Raw genomic sequence first — 21096 nt, forward strand, 5'->3', positions numbered from 1 at the left:
ACCAATAGTCGGTGTGTACAGTTGGACATTCGGTACCACGTGACCATTTTCCTGGCTCGCGGTTGTGGCACAAATCGTGATTTTCGAGGCTCTTTCTCTATGGATTATAACGGGGAAAAACGGACAAAGACGCATATTTACGAATCTTAAAAATTGGATGTGTTAAATTGTTTTGTTCTGGGTGTTCTTTCGGCAATTGAGGAGCCGCTTTCATATGAGCTGCCGTTTAGTTTTTACTACGGGGTTTGTTTACCACATTTCAACTTGGTTGGTGAGTAACGTTACCTATTTATAGGTTAGCGGCTATCGTAGGTTGCTAACAGCTGTGGCTGTGTTATCAATCTTAACTTGGCAAGCCCATATCGTTCGCTTTGCTTGACTGTTGAATATCTAAACAAAGCTAGTTAGTTAGCTAACGATAAAGGATGTAGGTAGTTGGCGAGTTTCTCAAAACACTCGCACTTGTCTGTTAAGCATTATTTACTCTGCTACTAGCTAGTTATAAAATGTTTATCACCATTAAACGTTTAATAGTGTCCGCTATACCGTAATATTTATATTTAATGTTCAACATATACCTCCCGCTGACTTTGTCTCCCATACCACTCCACTAGTTTTAATGTTAGCCACGCAAGTGTGTGTTTTGGTGAGAGGCAGGGGAGGGCGCTTGTTGGCTGTTTGTTCAAGCCTAGACCACATGACCACCGTGTTCCTAATGTATTTAGCTAACTAACGTTAGCTAGCCTACGAGTGTGTTGGAAATACGTTTTTTTATTTTGTCTTTTTTTAAAGAGGAAACACTAAAGCAGGGGATGCCAGGTATGACTTTAGAACACCCGTCGTCATTTGTTTTACGTGGATTTCACAGCCAAATATTTGAAAACTGAATATTGCGTCTTGGCCCGATTCCGTGCGAAATGCCATGCACTGACCTAGCTAACAAATGCTAGCTAATTGCGTCTCTGACGCATCAATCCAGATGGGAATGGAACTCAAACCTATTGTTAGCCTTGCGTTCTGCCATTCTAAGATCTGACATTGCGATTGTTACGTGTGTTTGTGGGAAATACGTTCTACTACCAGCTGTTTCAAAATATGTTCACCGTTAAACTTTGTTTTTGTGACCGTTAGCTAGCTAACTCCTTTAGCTAAGTGTTTCGTTATGTTTTCCATGTAGGCCCATCCCATGATGGTGGTAGCATGTTGTACCTAGCATTGCCTAGTTAAGACCTCACAATTATTTTAACAGCTAGCGCGCTAATTTCATGTATATTTGTCGTTTTTGGTCATCACTTCATGTGCGGCCTGTTACAACCAACCTTGATGATGTTAGCCACCATTTGTTTTCGATTCTTAGCTAGGAAGGTGTTTTGCTAAGGTGTGAGACTGGTTTATTAGCCAGATAGCAATGGAAGGCAGGTTGATGTAGCATCGTTAGGTATCGTTAAATCCATCACCACAAACCTATTGCCCCCCATAAGACGTGTCTTAGCAGAATTAAGTTAAGCTTTTAACGAGGCCGAAAATAACCAATGGTTAATAACTTGTTTACATTTCTCAGAGTATACATACACGAGCAAGCCCCTCCCTGCATGCAGCGTGGTTAATAAGTTACACAACAACACGTTGACCCAATACAAATAGCATCAGACTAGCTATATTTACCAGTGATGGCTAACCAGCTAGAAATACACAGTAGCTATTCCATACACAGGTGTGCCATCTTGGCATAGTTGATCGCTAAATAAAGAAAACACGTGGCTTCATGTGAAGTTAGCAAATTGTCCTACACTGCAGTAGCAAGGACTGGCAATGTAGCTAGCTGTCCACGTTAGGGTTGCTGTGTCGAAGAGCAGCTAGCTATTGTAGCTTACTGCGTAACGTTCAGATATAGCTAGCTATAGCATTCACACAGGCAGTGCAATCCTCTGCAATGTCACGCAGGTCTCTGACTAGCTGTATTACATAAGCACCGGTCCATGGCCGTACACGTTTTGTTGACATCAAATGTGGTGTTTTCCCCTCTCAAGTAGAGGCGTCGCTGCCTCATTCAGTGTTTTCTTTTGTTCTCCTCCCTCTGAATGACAGGGAATGAGTGTAACATAGTAGAAGTGTGTGTATATATAATACAGGAAACGGTTCGATAAATTGCTTCTCAGCGTGGACTTTGTGGAGCTTCTACTAGACTTTCCATCAGCCACCTGTGGTTGAACTGTATTCTGACGACACTGGTCCAAATTCTTTAAAATATATATCCGTTGTATTTAATTGAGAAAGGAAAGGTAGTCAGAAGTCAGGGGTCCGAGTCACTAACCAATGGACTACACAGGCCAGGCGTTGGTCCAATTTCTAGGTGCAGGTGTAGAAGCACGGTGGCTAGGAAAAACTCCCTAGAAAGGCCGAAACCTAGAGAGGAACCAGGCTATGAGGGGTGGCCAGTCCTCTTCTGGCTGTGCCGGGTGGAGATTATAACAGAACATGGCCAATTTACCATCCCCAATCCGATCATACCTCATACGATTCCTATTACCATCAATGGATGCAAAGTATAATGACGCTTTGCTTTTTTCCTTTCTTTATTATAAGTGCTTATCTCAATGTTACATTCAGCCTTATTTAACTATAACTGAAATCAGTATGGAGCTGTATTGAACTGAAATCAGTATGGAGCTGTATTGAACTGAAATCAGTATGGAGCTTGAACCACTGTTCTACCATTCTAGACATGGCTCAGGGATTGATATTAAGCCCTATTGCCAGACATGAGCAGTCAATCATCAACCTGCTCTGTGGTTGCCCCATTGGGCAGGTGATTTTCTTCTGATGACAACCAAAATACAAATAGTTCAACTAGTCTGTTCTTTCTGGTTCTTCCCCGGTGTGCAGGTGAAAATAGTTACTTGGGTAAGGGATCATAATCATTAGGCAACCAAAACAATACTCCTGTTTTACCCCGAGGGCAAGTGCCTTTTCAGACCTTAAAGGGAATATTGCATAATTAGGTTGCTTAAAAAAATAAATAATTGGTTTCATCCTTCCAACTAAAAGTCCCAATACGACATATCACTTTACATTTTGTATTTTGGGGCCTGTAAGCATTTCACTGTTAGTCTACAACTGTTTGTTTACCAAACATGTGACGAATAAAATTAGATTTGATCTTCATTATCTACTAGCAACAAAACGTGGGCACTTTAGTACCTACTTTGAACTGCAAAAATTAGAAGTGTAGTAGTGAAAAAAAATTGATACGCTTTTGTGTTTTTAGATTGATTATATTCCTTCTACGTTAGATTTGTGGAATAATATATATATATATATATCAGTGCCACCATTCCTTTTTTTATATGTCAATCCCTGGCCTGGCTACTTCATTCCTCGATCTACCAGACAGTTTGTCTGATGTGCTTTAGTTAGTCAATGATCTATAGTTTGTACAGTCCTGGTGTCATTTAGGACCGTTCTAGAGATAACAGAAGGCCTGTGAATTATGTTATGGTGCTCTATTGTATGTGTTTGCTGCAGTATTCTACTATTTTTATGGATGCTGTTTGTCTACAATGTTGTTTTTGTAAACTCCTGCAGAACTCCCTCCCTGTGTTTCTCAGGCTGGTTGTCAATGTGATGTTTAATGAATTGGCCTATTTTTAGGTTTTAAAAGTGGAGGTAGACTGTAGGGCTCAGTGTTTCCTCCAGGAAAAATGTTAAGCAGTTGTGGGGGGGGGGATGTTACAGTGAGGGGGTTTGGGTACCCCCCCCCCCCACCCTGATATATATATATATATATATAAAATTTAAAAAAAGTAGAATGATCAGTTCTGGGGACTTTTTAAAAGGATGTTGTACTCAAATGAATGGGGGGGGGGGAATTTGCCCAATAACAACATATTAGTACAATTATTTGTTTAAATTATTTTAACAGATTGGACAATGCATATAGCCAAGCATAAAAAACTGCTTCCAAATGCTCTCACCAGCCAATGACAAAATCTACAAGCATTTAGCTGGTGTTAATTTCCCACCCTGTGCGCAGCGGCACAGCTAAATGACTGCAGTGGAAACACTGGTAGGGTTGTCACAATGCCAGTATTACTCAGAAATACCAAGGAAATCAAACAAGAAGCGTTGTGTGTGTGTGTGTAACCATGCTTCTTCATCTCTCCGGTCCCATCAGAGCCGTCGGAGATGAGTGGTCCCGAGGTAGTGAAGACGCCGGGGGGTGGGGCTCCGGGGAAGGAAGGCAAGGAGCCTGTAGCAAATGGGCATCCAGGAGAGGGCGATCAGGGAGGAGACGATCCCTTTGCTGAGTACATGTGGATGGAGAATGAGGATGTTTACAACAGACAGGTTGGTGTACACACACCCAGACAGTTAGTCCTAGATGTGTCTGTTTTATCAAGAGGAAACCCTTTAGAGGTGGAGTCCAACCACACACCATTCTCTCTCTGTGTGTTGTGTAATGTTTTTTTTAGTGTAATGAGGATCTCATTACAGTAAGATGAGCCTTCATCCTTCATCTATCCCGCTCTCTCCCTCCCCTCCCTTTCTATACTGGGCACTGAGAACAGATCATTTTAGCCTGGCTCACTGATAAACTACTACTAGTGTCTGAAGAGGAGTTCCTGGAGCATTGTCTCACTTTTGGTCATGTAGTGTACATGGAGGGATGGAGTATGTGGACACCTGCTTGTTGAACATCTCTTTCCAAAAACATGAGCATTAATATGGAGTTGCCCTCCGCCCCCCCCCCCCCCCCCCCCCCCCCCCCGTTAAGATTTCCCTTCACTGGAACTAAGGGGCCCTAACCATGAAAAACAGGCCCAGACCATTATTCCTCCTCCACCAAACTTTACCGTTGGCACTATGCATTGGGGCAGGTAGCGTTCTCCTGGCATCCGCCAAACCCAGATTTGTTTGTCCGGACTGCCAGATGGTGAAGTGTGATCATCACTCTAGAGAACGCATTTCCACTGCTCCAGAGTCCAATGGAGGCGCGCTTTACACCACTCCAGCCGACGCTTGGCATTGCGATCTTAGGCTTGTGTGCGGCTGCTCGGCCATGGAAACCCATTTCATGACGCTCCTGACGAACAGTTCTTGTGCTGACGTTGCTTCCAGAGGCAGTTTGGAACTCAGTAGTGAATGTTGCAACCGAGGACAGGCGATTTTTCAGCACTCGACGGTCCTGTTCTGGGAGCTTGTGTGGCCTACCACTTTGTGCCTTGAGCTGTTGTTGCTCCTAGACGTTTCCACTTCACAATAACTGCACTTACAGTTGACCGGGGCATCTCTAGCAGGGCAGAAATTTGATGAACTGACTTGTCGGAAAGGTGGCATCCTATGACGGTGCCATGTTGAAAGTCACTGAGCTCTTCAATAAGGCCATTCTACTGCCAATGTGTGTCTATGGAGATTGCATGGTAGTGTGCTCGATTTTTATACACCTGTCAGCAACGGTTGTGGCTGAAATAGCCATGTCTCTCTCTCTCTGTCAGGTTGAAGAGGAGTTGTTGGAGCAGGAGTTCTTGGAGCGTTGTTTCCAGGAAATGTTGGATGAGGAGGACCAGGATTGGTTCATCCCGGCCAGGGACCTCCCCTCGGGGGTGGGTCAGATCCAGCAGCAGCTTAACGGCCTGTCAGTCAGCGACGGAGGAAACGCAGAGGAGATGGCGGTGAGGAGACACAGCGGAACACACGCACGCGCGTCAGAGAACACAACAATAGACCGCCATCTTGTAATGTGTGTGTTAAATGAGTTTTGTACAATTGAATGGTTCTCACTTTCTTTTCTCCTTTTTTTTTTATTCCTGCCATCACTCCATCTCTCCCTGCAGAGGAAGAGCAACTTGAACCCCGATGCGAAGGAGTTCGTTCCAGGAGTGAAATACTAGGAGTCCCCCTCACCCCCAGGGAGCGCCCACGCGCACACACAAGCACGATCTCACACACCCTCGCAGAGACTCTGGCGGCCTCGACCGGAACACACACACACACAGAACAACACACACAGGTCCAGGGCGTGTAGATAGAAACCCATAGGAGGGTGGGGGGACTTTTATTTAGATTTTCTGTTTGTTTGATGGTTAACTAAGGGACAGGGTGGGGGGTGTCAGTATGAATAAGTCCCTATAGAGGAAGCTGCTGCTCCATGTACACTGTAAAGGTAGTGTCTCAAATTGCACGCTATTCCCTATGTAGTGCACTAATTTTGACCAGGGCCCATGGGCTTGAGTCCATAGGGAACAGGGTACCTTTTCGGACGCACATCGAGACGTACATATACAGAGAAACGAGAAACTCTGAGATTTTCCGACCTTTTTCATGGTTGCCATGTTGGCACCTAAAAGCTCCATGATATTGCAACAGGCAAATGACACCCCGTTCCACCTTCATTGTGCACTACCTGGTCCAAAGTAGTGCACTACATAGGGAATAGGGTGCCATTTTGAGATCTGCATTTATACTTTTCATGGCTGCCATGTTTGTGCCGGAATGTTCCACAACATTACCATTCTAATTGGAATCCAACTAAGAATGTTGTTGTTGCTATAGAATGACCCTGTGCCAACATGGATGACAGACAGTTGTCCGTTCTAGAACTCTGTACATCTACGTACCTCTGGTTACAACATGACATCATAATGACTCTGTTCAATAGGTCGTTATCAATAAAACGTCACAATACGGTGCAGAGGTTTTGAATTGCCTGCTGAGGGGGCAAGGAGACTCCTAGATCCACTAAAACCGTTGACAACTGCGTGCCGTTTTCAAGGGATTGTTAAATAAATGTTAACTATTTGGTTGTAATATCATCTCCTCTTGAAGCCCAGAGTCAAAAATACAAACGTCAGATTATTCTATATTTGTCTCTATCGTCAGTTATAAAGTAACTTCATGCTTTCCATGATCAGTAAACATCAATTGCTCATGGGATTTCAGACACGAGGGTAGCCTCATGATAAATCTCAATATTGCCCACCATTTGATTGGATATTTGAGTGGTAGAAAGGAGAGCTATACCTGACAAGTATGAGTGGTTTAGGTTAATTTCCCATCAGTTGTGGTCTCTGCCTGTCAAGCAGCAGAAGGGCGCATTTGCAGTTGTACTGTTAGCTGATAATGTTTACTTCGCTAGCTACTGGTAGAAACGTTGTACATTTGGCTAAACATATAGTGGTAAGTAGACCTAATGTACTTTTCTTTTTTCTCCAACCAATGTAGGCATAGCTAGCAACGTTAGCTAACATTATCCCCTTTACAACATTGTTTTTAAGAATGTTTTAATTCCTATTGCTGCTGACAGACGTGATAGAGAATACATTGATTGATGTACCACGTCAAATTGGCTAGCTAACGGCAGATTGCGTCGATGTGGCTAGCTAACGGCAGATTGCGTCAATGTGGCTAGCTAACGGCAGATTGCGTCAATGTGGCTAGCTAACGGCAGATTGCGTCAATGTGGCTAGCTAACGGCAGATTGCGTCAATGTGGCTAGCTAACGGCAGATTGCGTCAATGTGGCTAGCTAACGGCAGATTGCGTCAATGTGGCTAGCTAACGGCAGATTGCGTCAATGTGGCTAGCTAACGGCAGATTGCGTCAATGTGGCTAGCTAACGGCAGATTGCGTCAATGTGGCTAGCTAACGGCAGATTGCGTCAATGTGGCTAGCTAACGGCAGATTGCGTCAATGTGGCTAGCTAACGGCAGATTGCGTCAATGTGGCTAGCTAACGGCAGATTGCGTCAATGTGGCTAGCTAACGGCAGATTGCGTCAATGTGGCTAGCCAACGGCAGATTGCGTCAATGTGGCTAGCCAACGGCAGATTGCGTCAATGTGGCTAGCTAACTTTCAGGGGATAAACTAAACTAGATGGCTATATCCAGATATTGTTTGATTTGCTTGTCCTCTAGTGGTGGTGACCGTAGTCCACTTTACCAAGATGAGGACTTGTTTATGTCAAGCTCTTTCCACAAGCCTAATCTCTGATGAAGCAAGCTAAATTATGTTGTCTGGAAATCTATTTTGCTACATGCCAAATTAATAGGCTACTCTTACGTATCTAAAAATACATGATCAATTGATGTTTATTGATCATGAAAGGATGCAGTTACTTGCTGTATAACTATTGACTATGCTCTTCAAGAGTTGATGAAAACAGTTATTTAACAATCCCTAAAATGGCACATGGTTTTAGCGGAGCTCGGGGTCTCCTTGCCCCCCTAGCAGCCGACTCGAACACTCTACGTTTTTATTGATACCCACCTACAGACCTGCCTAAATGTCCTCTTATTACATCATAAACACTCTGTTTCTCATGGGCCTGGTTCCAAACCAGTTACTCCTCTCCCCTAACCCCTTGTGGGTGAAAAGATTGAGGTTCTATCCCCCATATCAGAACCTGGATCTGAAAGGTAGGGCTGTATGGGGAGCATTTGAGTTGTCACCCTTTTGATGGTTCTAAGTGAACAAGGGTGTAGGGGTTAGGGTATTTAGTGTTTGGAACAAGGCTGTTCTCTCTGGCTTGCATCTCAAATGGCACCCTGTTCCCCGTACAGTGTTCTACTTTTACCCAGAACCCTACGGGCTCAGGTCAAAAGTAGTGCACTAAATAAGGAATAGGGTTCAGTTTGGGATGCGGCCTCTCTCAGTACTGAAAGAATGGAAGCATCATGTATAACTCTGTTGGTTCAATCGTGTTTATATAAACACCTGATCAGGCTCTGTTTTAAAATTTAAATCTCATTTATTTTGTCTTTCGAGGAGCAAAGTTGTTTTGTCTCTCTTGGGTTGCTGTAGCCTGTGGTCAAAACGGGAATTGGAAATGAATTCCAAATGGCACCCATATTCCCTCGTATAGTGCCCTACTTTTGATCAGGGCCCATGGGGCTCCCAGTGGTAGTGCACTACATGGGCAATAGGGTGCCGTTTTGGGGTTCATACTAGTCTGTCTAGCTCAGTGTCTAGGGGAGGTTCTAATGAATGGGCGGGACTTGAGGTCAGGTTGACTAATCACAGGCCACGTGCACGCTGGGTCAACCAATAAGAATTGTCCGCCGAGTGGATTTACATAAATCATTTTTTTTGTTGTGATTTTTGAGTTGGAAAGTCCTGACAACACAAAGTATGAATTTCAATACAAAAAAAAAAAGATGAATAAAGATGAAAAACTGCAGGTAAATGTCTGGTTGTCTTTGTCCACTTTGTTTAGGAGTTATTTCTCAACTTTAGGAGGAAGGAAAGATTGTCATGTTAAAGTTGATGAGCACAAACAGAAAGGGAAAGTTTCTCTTGGAAGTCTTCCAGGGAGATTGGTTTATAACCGAGGCACTGCAGGCTGCTCTGCCCTGAGGGAAGACTTTTCTGAGCTGCTCTGCTCTACACCACCGCTAAGTACATGGCTCTACCTTCCCTCCACAACCTGCTCAAAGACAACGGCGATGGGTTTAGGTGCTATTCCAAAGGTGTAAGGAGAAATGTGTTGAGGAACAGCCATGGTTCTTTTGTATTGCATGTGTAACTTCTGGAAAGTAACGGAATTTCAAACAGACGAAGGGATGTTTTTCCTGACTGTTTATATAGTTAGGTTTGTTTCCTACATCAAATTAACTATATAAAGATCAAGGTGAGGAGGATGAAGTCTGGTGGTCAGTGGCTGGTATTCTGGACAGGTCCTGAGGAGGGACATGGGAGTCTGGTGGTCAGTGGCTGGTATTCTGGAAAGGTCCTGAGGAGGGACATGGGAGTCTGGTGGTCAGTGGCTGGTATTCTGGACAGGTCCTGAGGAGGGACATGGGAGTCTGGTGGTCAGTGGCTGGTATTCTGGACAGGTCCTGAGGAGGGACATGGGAGTCTGGTGGTCAGTGGCTGGTATTCTGGACAGGTCCTGAGGAGGGACATGGGAGTCTGGTGGTCAGTGGCTGGTATTCTGGACAGGTCCTGAGGAGGGACATGGGAGTCTGGTGGTCAGTGGCTGGTATTCTGGACAGGTCCTGAGGAGGGACATGGGAGTCTGGTGGTCAGTGGCTGGTATTCTGGACAGGTCCTGAGGAGGGACATGGGAGTCTGGTGGTCAGTGGCTGGTATTCTGGACAGGTCCTGAGGAGGGACATGGGAGTCTGGTGGTCAGTGGCTGGTATTCTGGACAGGTCCTGAGGGACATGGGAGTCTGGTGGTCAGTGGCTAGTATTCTGGACAGGTCCTGAGGCGGGACATGGGAGTCTGGTGGTCAGTGGCTGGTATTCTGGACAGGTCCTGAGGCGGGACATGGGAGTCTGGTGGTCAGTGGCTGGTATTCTGGACAGGTCCTGAGGGACATGGGAGTCTGGTGAAGGCTGTTGGTCAGTGGCTGGTATTCTGGACAGGTCCTGAGGTGGGACATGGGAGTCTGGTGAGGAGGATGAAACTGATGTGTTGCATCTGAAAATGGCACCTTATTCACTACATCGGGCACTACTGGTCCAAAGTAGTAGTTCACTATGTAGGGAATAGGTGCCATTTGGGACCCAAACACGGTGTGTTAATGGGAATAGTATAATGATGTTGCTACTTCTGAGACGTTGCTCTACTACTTCAGTGTTCAGCATAATGACTTGCAGTACAGCATGTGACCTTTTGTTGGCTTAAATATCACACACACTCGTACCATAGTTAGCCTCGTACACATCTTTCTTTTTTATTTAACTAGGCAAGTTAAGAACAAATTCTTATTTACAATGACGGCCTACCAAAAGGTCTCCTACCGGGACGGGGGCCTGGGATTAAAAATACAAAATAAATATAGGACAATTCACAACAAGAGAGACAACACTGCATAAAGAGAGACCTAAGACAACATAGCAAGGCAGCAACACATGACAACACAGCATGGTAGCAACACAAAACATGGTACAAACATTATTGGACACAGACAACAGCACAAATGGCAAAAAGGTTGAGACAACACATCACACAAAGCAGCCACAACTGTCAGTGTCCATGACTGAGTCTTTGAATAAAGAGATTGAGATAAAACTGTCCAGTTTGAGTGTTTGTTGCAGCTCGTTCCAGTCACTAGCTGCAGTGAACTGAAGAGGAGCGACCCAGGGATGTGTGTGCTTTGGGGATATTTAACAGAATGTGACTGGTAGAACGGGTGTTGTATGTGGAGGATGAGGGCTGCAGTTGATATCTCAGATAGGTGCCCCGCCCCAAGAGGGTTTTATAAATAAGCATTAACCAGTGGGTCTTGTGATGGGTATACAGAGATGACCAGTTTACAGAGGAGTATAGAGTGATGTCATATAAGTAGCATTGGTGGCAAATCTAATGGCCGAATGGTAAAGAACATCTAGCCGCTCGAGAGCACCCTTACCTGCCGATCTAGAAATGATGTCTCCGTAATCTAGCATGGGTAGGACGATCAAGGTTAGTTTGGCAGCTGGGGTGAAAAAGGAGCGATTACGATAGAGGAAACCAAGTCTAAAAATAACTTTAGCCTGCAGCTTTGATATGTGCTGAGAGGACAGTGCACCATCTAGCCATACTCCCAAGTACTTGTATGAGGTGACTACCTCACGCTCTAAACCCTCAGAGGTAGTAATCACACCTTTGGGGAGAAGGGCATTCTTCTTACCAAACCACATGACCTTTGTTTTGGAGGTGTTCAGAGCAAGGTTAAGGGTAGAGAAAGCTTGTTGGACACTAAGAAAGCTTTGTTATAGAGCATTTAACACAAAATCTGGGGAGAGGCCAGCTGAGTATCAGACTGTATCATCTGCATATACATGGATGAGAGAGCTTCCTACTGCCTGACACTATGTTGTTGATGTAAATTGAGAAGAACGTGGGGCCTAGGATCGAGACTTGGGTTACTCCCTTGCCGAGAGGCAATGGCTGAGACAGCAGATTTTCTGACTTTACACATTGCACTCTTTGAGAGAGGTAGTTAGCAAACCAGCCCAAAGACACACAATAGTTAGCCTCGTACACAGTATCCATGTCCTACACACACACAATAGTTAGCCTCGTACACAGTATCCAGGTCCTACACACACACAATAGTTAGCCTCATACACAGTATCCAGGTCTTACACACACACACACAATAGTTAGCCTCGTACACAGTATCAGGGTCCTACACACACACAATAGTTAGCCTCGTACACAGTATCCAGGTCCTACACACACACACACAATAGTTAGCCTCGTACACAGTATCCAGGTCTTACACACACACACAATAGTTAGCCTCGTACACAGTATCCAGGTCCTACACACACACAATAGTTAGCCTCATACACAGTATCCAGGTCCTTACACACACACAATAGTTAGCCTCGTACACAGTATCCAGGTCCTACACACACACACAATAGTTAGCCTCATACACAGTATCCAGGTCCTACACACACACAATAGTTAGCCTCGTACACAGTATCCAGGTCCTACACACACCCACACAATAGTTAGCCTCGTACACAGTATCCAGGTCCTACACACACCCGCACAATAGTTAGCCTCGTACACAGTATCCAGGTCCTACACACACACACACACAATAGTTAGCCTCGTACACAGTATCCAGGTCCTACACACACACACACACACACACACAATAGTTAGCCTCATACACAGTATCCAGGTCCTACACCCACACAATAGTTAGCCTCGTACACAGTATCCAGGTCCTACACACACACACACAATAGTTAGCCTCATACACAGTATCCAGGTCCTACACACACACACACAATAGTTAGCCTCATACACAGTATCCAGGTCCTACACACACACACAATAGTTAGCCTCATACACAGTATCAGGGTCCTACACACACACACAATAGTTAGCCTCGTACACAGTATCCAGGTCCTACACACACACACACAATAGTTAGCCTCATACACAGTATCCAGGTCCTACACACACACAATAGTTAGCCTTGTACACAGTATCCAGGTCCTACACACACACACACACACACACACACACACTAGTTAGCCTCGTACACAGTATCCAGGTCCTACACACACACACACACACACAATAGTTAGCCTCGTACACAGTATCAGGGTCCTACACACACACACACAATAGTTAGCCTCGTACACAGTATCAGGGTCCTACACACACACAATAGTTAGCCTCATACACAGTATCCAGGTCCTACACACACACAATAGTTAGCCTCGTACACAGTATCCAGGTCCTACACACACACACACACACACACACACACAATAGTTAGCCTCGTACACAGTATCAGGGTCCTACACACACACACACAATAGTTAGCCTCGTACACAGTATCAGGGTCCTACACACACACACACACAATAGTTAGCCTCGTACACCGTATCAGGGTCCTACACACACACAATAGTTAGCCTCGTACACAGTATCCAGGTCCTACACACACACACACACACAATAGTTAGCCTCGTACACAGTATCCAGGTCCTACACACACACAATAGTTAGCCTCGTACACAGTATCAGGGTCCTACACACACACACACAATAGTTAGCCTCGTACACAGTATCAGGGTCCTACACACACACAATAGTTAGCCTCATACACAGTATCCAGGTCCTACACACACACACGCACACAATAGTTAGCCTCGTACACAGTATCCAGGTCCTACACACACACAATAGTTAGCCTCGTACACAGTATCAGGGTCCTACACACACACACAATAGTTAGCCTCGTACACAGTATCCAGGTCCTACACACACACAATAGTTAGCCTCGTACACAGTATCAGGGTCCTACACACACACAATAGTTAGCCTCGTACACAGTATCCAGGTCCTACACACACACACACACACAATAGTTAGCCTCGTACACAGTATCCAGGTCTTACACACACACAATAGTTAGCCTCGTACACAGTATCCAGGTCCTACACACACAATAGTTAGCCTCATACACAGTATCCAGGTCCTACACACACACAATAGTTAGCCTCGTACACAGTATCCAGGTCCTACACACACCCACACAATAGTTAGCCTCGTACACAGTATCCAGGTCCTACACACACACACACACACAATAGTTAGCCTCATACACAGTATCCAGGTCCTACACACACACACACACACACAATAGTTAGCCTCGTACACAGTATCCAGGTCCTACACACACACACACACACAATAGTTAGCCTCGTACACAGTATCCAGGTCCTACACACACACACAATAGTTAGCCTCATACACAGTATCCAGGTCCTACACACACACACACACAATAGTTAGCCTCATACACAGTATCCAGGTCCTACACACACACACACAATAGTTAGCCTCGTACACAGTATCCAGGTCCTACACACACACACACACAATAGTTAGCCTCGTACACAGTATCCAGGTCTTACACACACACAATAGTTAGCCTCGTACACAGTATCCAGGTCCTACACACACAATAGTTAGCCTCATACACAGTATCCAGGTCCTACACACACACACACAATAGTTAGCCTCATACACAGTATCCAGGTCCTACACACACACACACACACACACACACATTAGTTAGCCTCATACACAGTATCCAGGTCCTACACCCACACAATAGTTAGCCTCGTACACAGTATCCAGGTCCTACACACACACACACACAATAGTTAGCCTCATACACAGTATCCAGGTCCTACACACACACACAATAGTTAGCCTCATACACAGTATCAGGGTCCTACACACACACAATAGTTAGCCTCGTACACAGTATCCAGGTCCTACACACACACACACAATAGTTAGCCTCATACACAGTATCCAGGTCCTACACACACACACACACACACAATAGTTAGCCTCGTACACAGTATCCAGGTCCTACACACACACACAATAGTTAGCCTCGTACACAGTATCAGGGTCCTACACACACACACAATAGTTAGCCTCGTACACAGTATCAGGGTCCTACACACACACACAATAGTTAGCCTCGTACACAGTATCCAGGTCCTACACACACACACACACACACACACACAATAGTTAGCCTCGTACACAGTATCAGGGTCCTACACACACACACACACAATAGTTAGCCTCGTACACAGTATCAGGGTCCTACACACACACACACACAATAGTTAGCCTCGTACACCGTATCAGGGTCCTACACACACACAATAGTTAGCCTCGTACACAGTATCCAGGTCCTACACACACACACACAATAGTTAGCCTCGTACACAGTATCCAGGTCCTACACACACACAATAGTTAGCCTCGTACACAGTATCAGGGTCCTACACACACACACAATAGTTAGCCTCGTACACAGTATCCAGGTCCTACACACACACACACACACACACAATAGTTAGCCTCGTACACAGTATCCAGGTCCTACACACACACACACACACACACACACACAATAGTTAGCCTCATACACAGTATCCAGGTCCTACACCCACACAATAGTTAGCCTCGTACACAGTATCCAGGTCCTACACACACACACACACAATAGTTAGCCTCATACACAGTATCCAGGTCCTACACACACACACAATAGTTAGCCTCGTACACAGTATCAGGGTCCTACACACACACACAATAGTTAGCCTCGTACACAGTATCAGGGTCCTACACACACACAATAGTTAGCCTCATACACAGTATCCAGGTCCTACACACACACACAATAGTTAGCCTCGTACACAGTATCCAGGTCCTACACACACACACACACACACACACAATAGTTAGCCTCGTACACAGTATCAGGGTCCTACACACACACACACACACAATAGTTAGCCTCGTACACAGTATCAGGGTCCTACACACACACACACACAATAGTTAGCCTCGTACACCGTATCAGGGTCCTACACACACACAATAGTTAGCCTCGTACACAGTATCCAGGTCCTACACACACACACACACACACACACAATAGTTAGCCTCGTACACAGTATCCAGGTCCTACACACACACAATAGTTAGCCTCGTACACAGTATCAGGGTCCTACACACACACACAATAGTTAGCCTCGTACACAGTATCAGGGTCCTACACACACACAATAGTTAGCCTCATACACAGTATCCAGGTCCTACACACACACACACACACAATAGTTAGCCTCGTACACAGTATCCAGGTCCTACACACACACAATAGTTAGCCTCGTACACAGTATCAGGGTCCTACACACACACACAATAGTTAGCCTCGTACACAGTATCCAGGTCCTACACACACACAATAGTTAGCCTCGTACACAGTATCAGGGTCCTACACACACACAATAGTTAGCCTCGTACACAGTATCCAGGTCCTACACACACACACACACACACAATAGTTAGCCTCGTACACAGTATCCAGGTCTTACACACACACAATAGTTAGCCTCGTACACAGTATCCAGGTCCTACACACACAATAGTTAGCCTCATACACAGTATCCAGGTCCTACACACACACAATAGTTAGCCTCGTACACAGTATCCAGGTCCTACACACACCCACACAATAGTTAGCCTCGTACACAGTATCCAGGTCCTACACACACACACACACACAATAGTTAGCCTCATACACAGTATCCAGGTCCTACACACACACACACACACACAATAGTTAGCCTCGTACACAGTATCCAGGTCCTACACACACACACAATAGTTAGCCTCATACACAGTATCCAGGTCCTACACACACACACACACACAATAGTTAGCCTCATACACAGTATCCAGGTCCTACACACAAACACACACAATAGTTAGCCTCGTACACAGTATCCAGGTCCTACACACACACACACACACACACACAATAGTTAGCCTCGTACACAGTATCCAGGTCCTACACACACACACAATAGTTAGCCTCATACACAGTATCCAGGTCCTACACACACACACACACACACAATAGTTAGCCTCATACACAGTATCCAGGTCCTACACACAAACACACACAATAGTTAGCCTCGTACACAGTATCCAGGTCCTACACACACACACACACACACACACAATAGTTAGCCTCGTACACAGTATCCAGGTCTTACACACACACAATAGTTAGCCTCGTACACAGTATCCAGGTCCTACACACACACACACAATAGTTAGCCTCATACACAGTATCCAGGTCCTACACACACACACACAATAGTTAGCCTCGTACACAGTATCCAGGTCCTACACACACAATAGTTAGCCTCATACACAGTATCCAGGTCCTACACACACAATAGTTAGCCTCGTACACAGTATCCAGGTCCTACACACACAATAGTTAGCCTCATACACAGTATCCAGGTCCTACACACACAATAGTTAGCCTCGTACACAGTATCCAGGTCCTACACACACCCACACAATAGTTAGCCTCGTACACAGTATCCAGGTCCTACACACACAATAGTTAGCCTCATACACAGTATCCAGGTCCTACACACACACACAATAGTTAGCCTCGTACACAGTATCCAGGTCCTACACACACACACAATAGTTAGCCTCGTACACAGTATCCAGGTCCTACACACACACACACACAATAGTTAGCCTCGTACACAGTATCCAGGTCCTACACACACCCACACAATAGTTAGCCTCATACACAGTATCCAGGTCCTACACACACACACAATAGTTAGCCTCATACACAGTATCCAGGTCCTACACACACACACACACAATAGTTAGCCTCGTACACAGTATCCAGGTCCTACACACACACACAATAGTTAGCCTCATACACAGTATCCAGGTCCTACACACACACACACAATAGTTAGCCTCGTACACAGTATCCAGGTCCTACACACACACACAATAGTTAGCCTCATACACAGTATCAGGGTCCTACACACACACAATAGTTAGCCTTGTACACAGTATCCAGGTCCTACACACACACACACACACACAATAGTTAGCCTCATACACAGTATCCAGGTCTTACACACACACACAATAGTTAGCCTCGTACACAGTATCCAGGTCCTACACACACACACACACACACACAATAGTTAGCCTCGTACACAGTATCCAGGTCCTACACACACACACACAATAGTTAGCCTCGTACACAGTATCCAGGTCCTACACACACACAATAGTTAGCCTCATACACAGTATCCAGGTCCTACACACACCCACACAATAGTTAGCCTCATACACAGTATCCAGGTCCTACACACACACACAATAGTTAGCCTCATACACAGTATCCAGGTCCTACACACACACACACACAATAGTTAGCCTCGTACACAGTATCCAGGTCCTACACACACACACAATAGTTAGCCTCATACACAGTATCCAGGTCCTACACACACACACACAATAGTTAGCCTCGTACACAGTATCCAGGTCCTACACACACACACAATAGTTAGCCTCATACACAGTATCAGGGTCCTACACACACACAATAGTTAGCCTTGTACACAGTATCCAGGTCCTACACACACACACACACACACAATAGTTAGCCTCATACACAGTATCCAGGTCTTACACACACACACAATAGTTAGCCTCGTACACAGTATCCAGGTCCTACACACACACACACACACACAATAGTTAGCCTCGTACACAGTATCCAGGTCCTACACACACACACACAATAGTTAGCCTCGTACACAGTATCCAGGTCCTACACACACACAATAGTTAGCCTCATACACAGTATCCAGGTCCTACACACACACACACACACACACAATAGTTAGCCTCGTACACAGTATCCAGGTCCTACACACACACACACAATAGTTAGCCTCGTACACAGTATCCAGGTCCTACACACACACACACAATAGTTAGCCTCGTACACAGTATCCAGGTCCTACACACACACACACACACAATAGTTAGCCTCGTACACAGTATCCAGGTCCTACACACACACACACACACACACAATAGTTAGCCTCGTACACAGTATCCAGGTCCTACACACACACACACACACACACACAATAGTTAGCCTCATACACAGTATCCAGGTCTTACACACACACACAATAGTTAGCCTCGTACACAGTATCCAGGTCCTACACACACACACACACACACAATAGTTAGCCTCGTACACAGTATCCAGGTCCTACACACACACACACAATAGTTAGCCTCGTACACAGTATCCAGGTCCTACACACACACAATAGTTAGCCTCATACACAGTATCCAGGTCCTACACACACACACACACACACACAATAGTTAGCCTCGTACACAGTATCCAGGTCCTACACACACACACACACACACACACAATAGTTAGCCTCGTACACAGTATCCAGGTCCTACACACACACACACAATAGTTAGCCTCGTACACAGTATCCAGGTCCTACACACACACACACAATAGTTAGCCTCGTACACAGTATCCAGGTCCTACACACACACACACACACACACAATAGTTAGCCTCGTACACAGTATCCAGGTCCTACACACACACACACAATAGTTAGCCTCGTACACAGTATCCAGGTCCTACACACTCCCTATAGTATCTCATTTCTGTGACTGGTAGTCCTAGCAAAATAATGGACTGAAAGGAGCCCACCGTTACTCCATGTTCTGTTTAAAGGTGAATTGGCTCTGGAAGCCATGTGGCTCAGTTAGCACTTGCAATGCTAAGGTTGTGGGAAAGAGAAGAAAAAAAATGTCTGCACCTGCTACTTAAATGGCTCAATTGTAAATTAAGCCAAAATACTCCATCTCAACATGAATTGATTCTCCATTACGGTTCTGGAAACAGAAATCACACTGCCTCGACACAGTTGCAGCCGACCAGTCTTTTTCAGTTGCAACACGTTTGTGGCGTCCATCTTCCGTTTTACACACCGGTGTTGGGAGATGCAGAGTGCTAATTATCCCAGGTAGTCCAGTCATCAGCCGGTCTTCTGTAAACACGCGCTGTGACATGGAGTTATGGCCGTGTGGGAACTCTAACCCTATAAAAGGTGTCTATCAATTTAACCTTTTGGTTTTTTTGACAATTATTTCTCGATGATATGAAAGATAAAGTCCTTATGCGTTCAAAAACCGTACAGCAAGAGATGAGTGTTAATGTTCAGACCGAGCGTCAGGGGCTCTTAACTAAACTCCACCCCCTCCCATACAGAAGACACCTTCCAATGACTCTTGGAACTGACTCTTGGAACTTCTAATGATATGGAACTGAGTCATGGTCAAGGGCTACAATACTCCATGCAAGTCTCTCACTCTCTCAAAGTTTATTATAAACAGTATATGAATAAAACAGGTGTGTACAGCAGTAGTTTTTATATGGCAAGTCAGTTAAGAACATATTCTTTTTTACAATGTTGGGTCTAGGAACAGCAGGTTAACTGCCTTGTTCAGGAGCAGAACGACAGATTTTGACATTTTCCGCTCAGGGATTCGATCCCAGCAACCTTTCGGTTACTGGCCCAACTCTCTAACCACTAGTCTTATCTGCCCTTATGTAGGATGAGCCATGACTAGAATACAGTATATACATATGAAGTGGGCGAAACAGTATGTAAACATTATTAAAGTGACCAGTGTTCATTGACTAAGTACATAGGGCAGCAGTCTCGAAGGTACCGGGTGGTAGCCGGATAGTTACATTGACTAAGGATGCTTTCACATTTCCCTTTATGATCCGGATCATGGAGCGTTTGGTACCCTGATTCGCGCTATAAAGCATGTGTGAAACAAATCCTGGACCTGCTTGAGTAATGGGTCCAAGATCCAGGACCAGAGTACCAGGTTCTAAAACAAGCTAGCTCGCTAATGTCATGTAGAATGTGCATCTTGCTAATCGCAACATGAAACTGTTGTTTTTCAGGTTTTGTGAATGATAAACTTATTCTGTAATATTCTCACAAACACGCTCCAGGAAACCGAACCAGGGTACTGAATTTTCTATGTGAAAAAGCCCAGGTTCAGGACAGGGTACTGGGCAGAGGTCGGATAGTGAGCGATTTTTTAAAGTCTGATGGCCTGGAGATAGAAGCTGTTTATCAGTCTCTCAGTCCCAGCTTTGATGCACCTGTACTGACCTCGCTTTCTGGATGGTAGCGGTGTGAACAGGCCA

At 45.1% G+C, this 21096-nt stretch overlaps 1 protein-coding gene across 2 annotated transcripts; it reads left to right on the forward strand.

Annotated features, from left to right (window-relative positions):
• Positions 1–51: 51 nt before the first annotated feature.
• On the forward strand, positions 52–9182 carry LOC120043313 (polyadenylate-binding protein-interacting protein 2B-like). Of its 2 annotated transcripts, none has more exons than XM_038987931.1 (4): positions 52–271; positions 4175–4347; positions 5496–5672; positions 5835–9182. In XM_038987931.1, exons 2-4 carry the CDS (start codon positions 4186–4188, stop codon positions 5889–5891), a joined length of 396 nt encoding a protein of 131 aa, XP_038843859.1. In that variant the 5' UTR covers positions 52–271; positions 4175–4185; the 3' UTR covers positions 5892–9182. The 2 variants fall into 2 exon arrangements, with proteins under 2 accessions (XP_038843859.1, XP_038843858.1); XM_038987930.1 differs by lacking the exon at positions 52–271 and adding an exon at positions 688–819.
• The last annotated feature ends 11914 nt before the right edge of the window (positions 9183–21096 follow it).

Source organism: Salvelinus namaycush, unplaced genomic scaffold, assembly GCF_016432855.1.
Source record: "Salvelinus namaycush isolate Seneca unplaced genomic scaffold, SaNama_1.0 Scaffold9, whole genome shotgun sequence".
NCBI lineage: Eukaryota > Metazoa > Chordata > Actinopteri > Salmoniformes > Salmonidae > Salvelinus > Salvelinus namaycush.

Excerpts from the sequence above, each read along its gene's own strand:
- LOC120043313 (XM_038987930.1), top strand. Across the intron at positions 4,348-5,495 it reads AGGATGTTTACAACAGACAG|GTTGAAGAGGAGTTGTTGGA; the intron begins GTTGGTGTACAC and ends TCTCTCTGTCAG. Across the intron at positions 5,673-5,834 it reads GAAACGCAGAGGAGATGGCG|AGGAAGAGCAACTTGAACCC; the intron begins GTGAGGAGACAC and ends CTCTCCCTGCAG.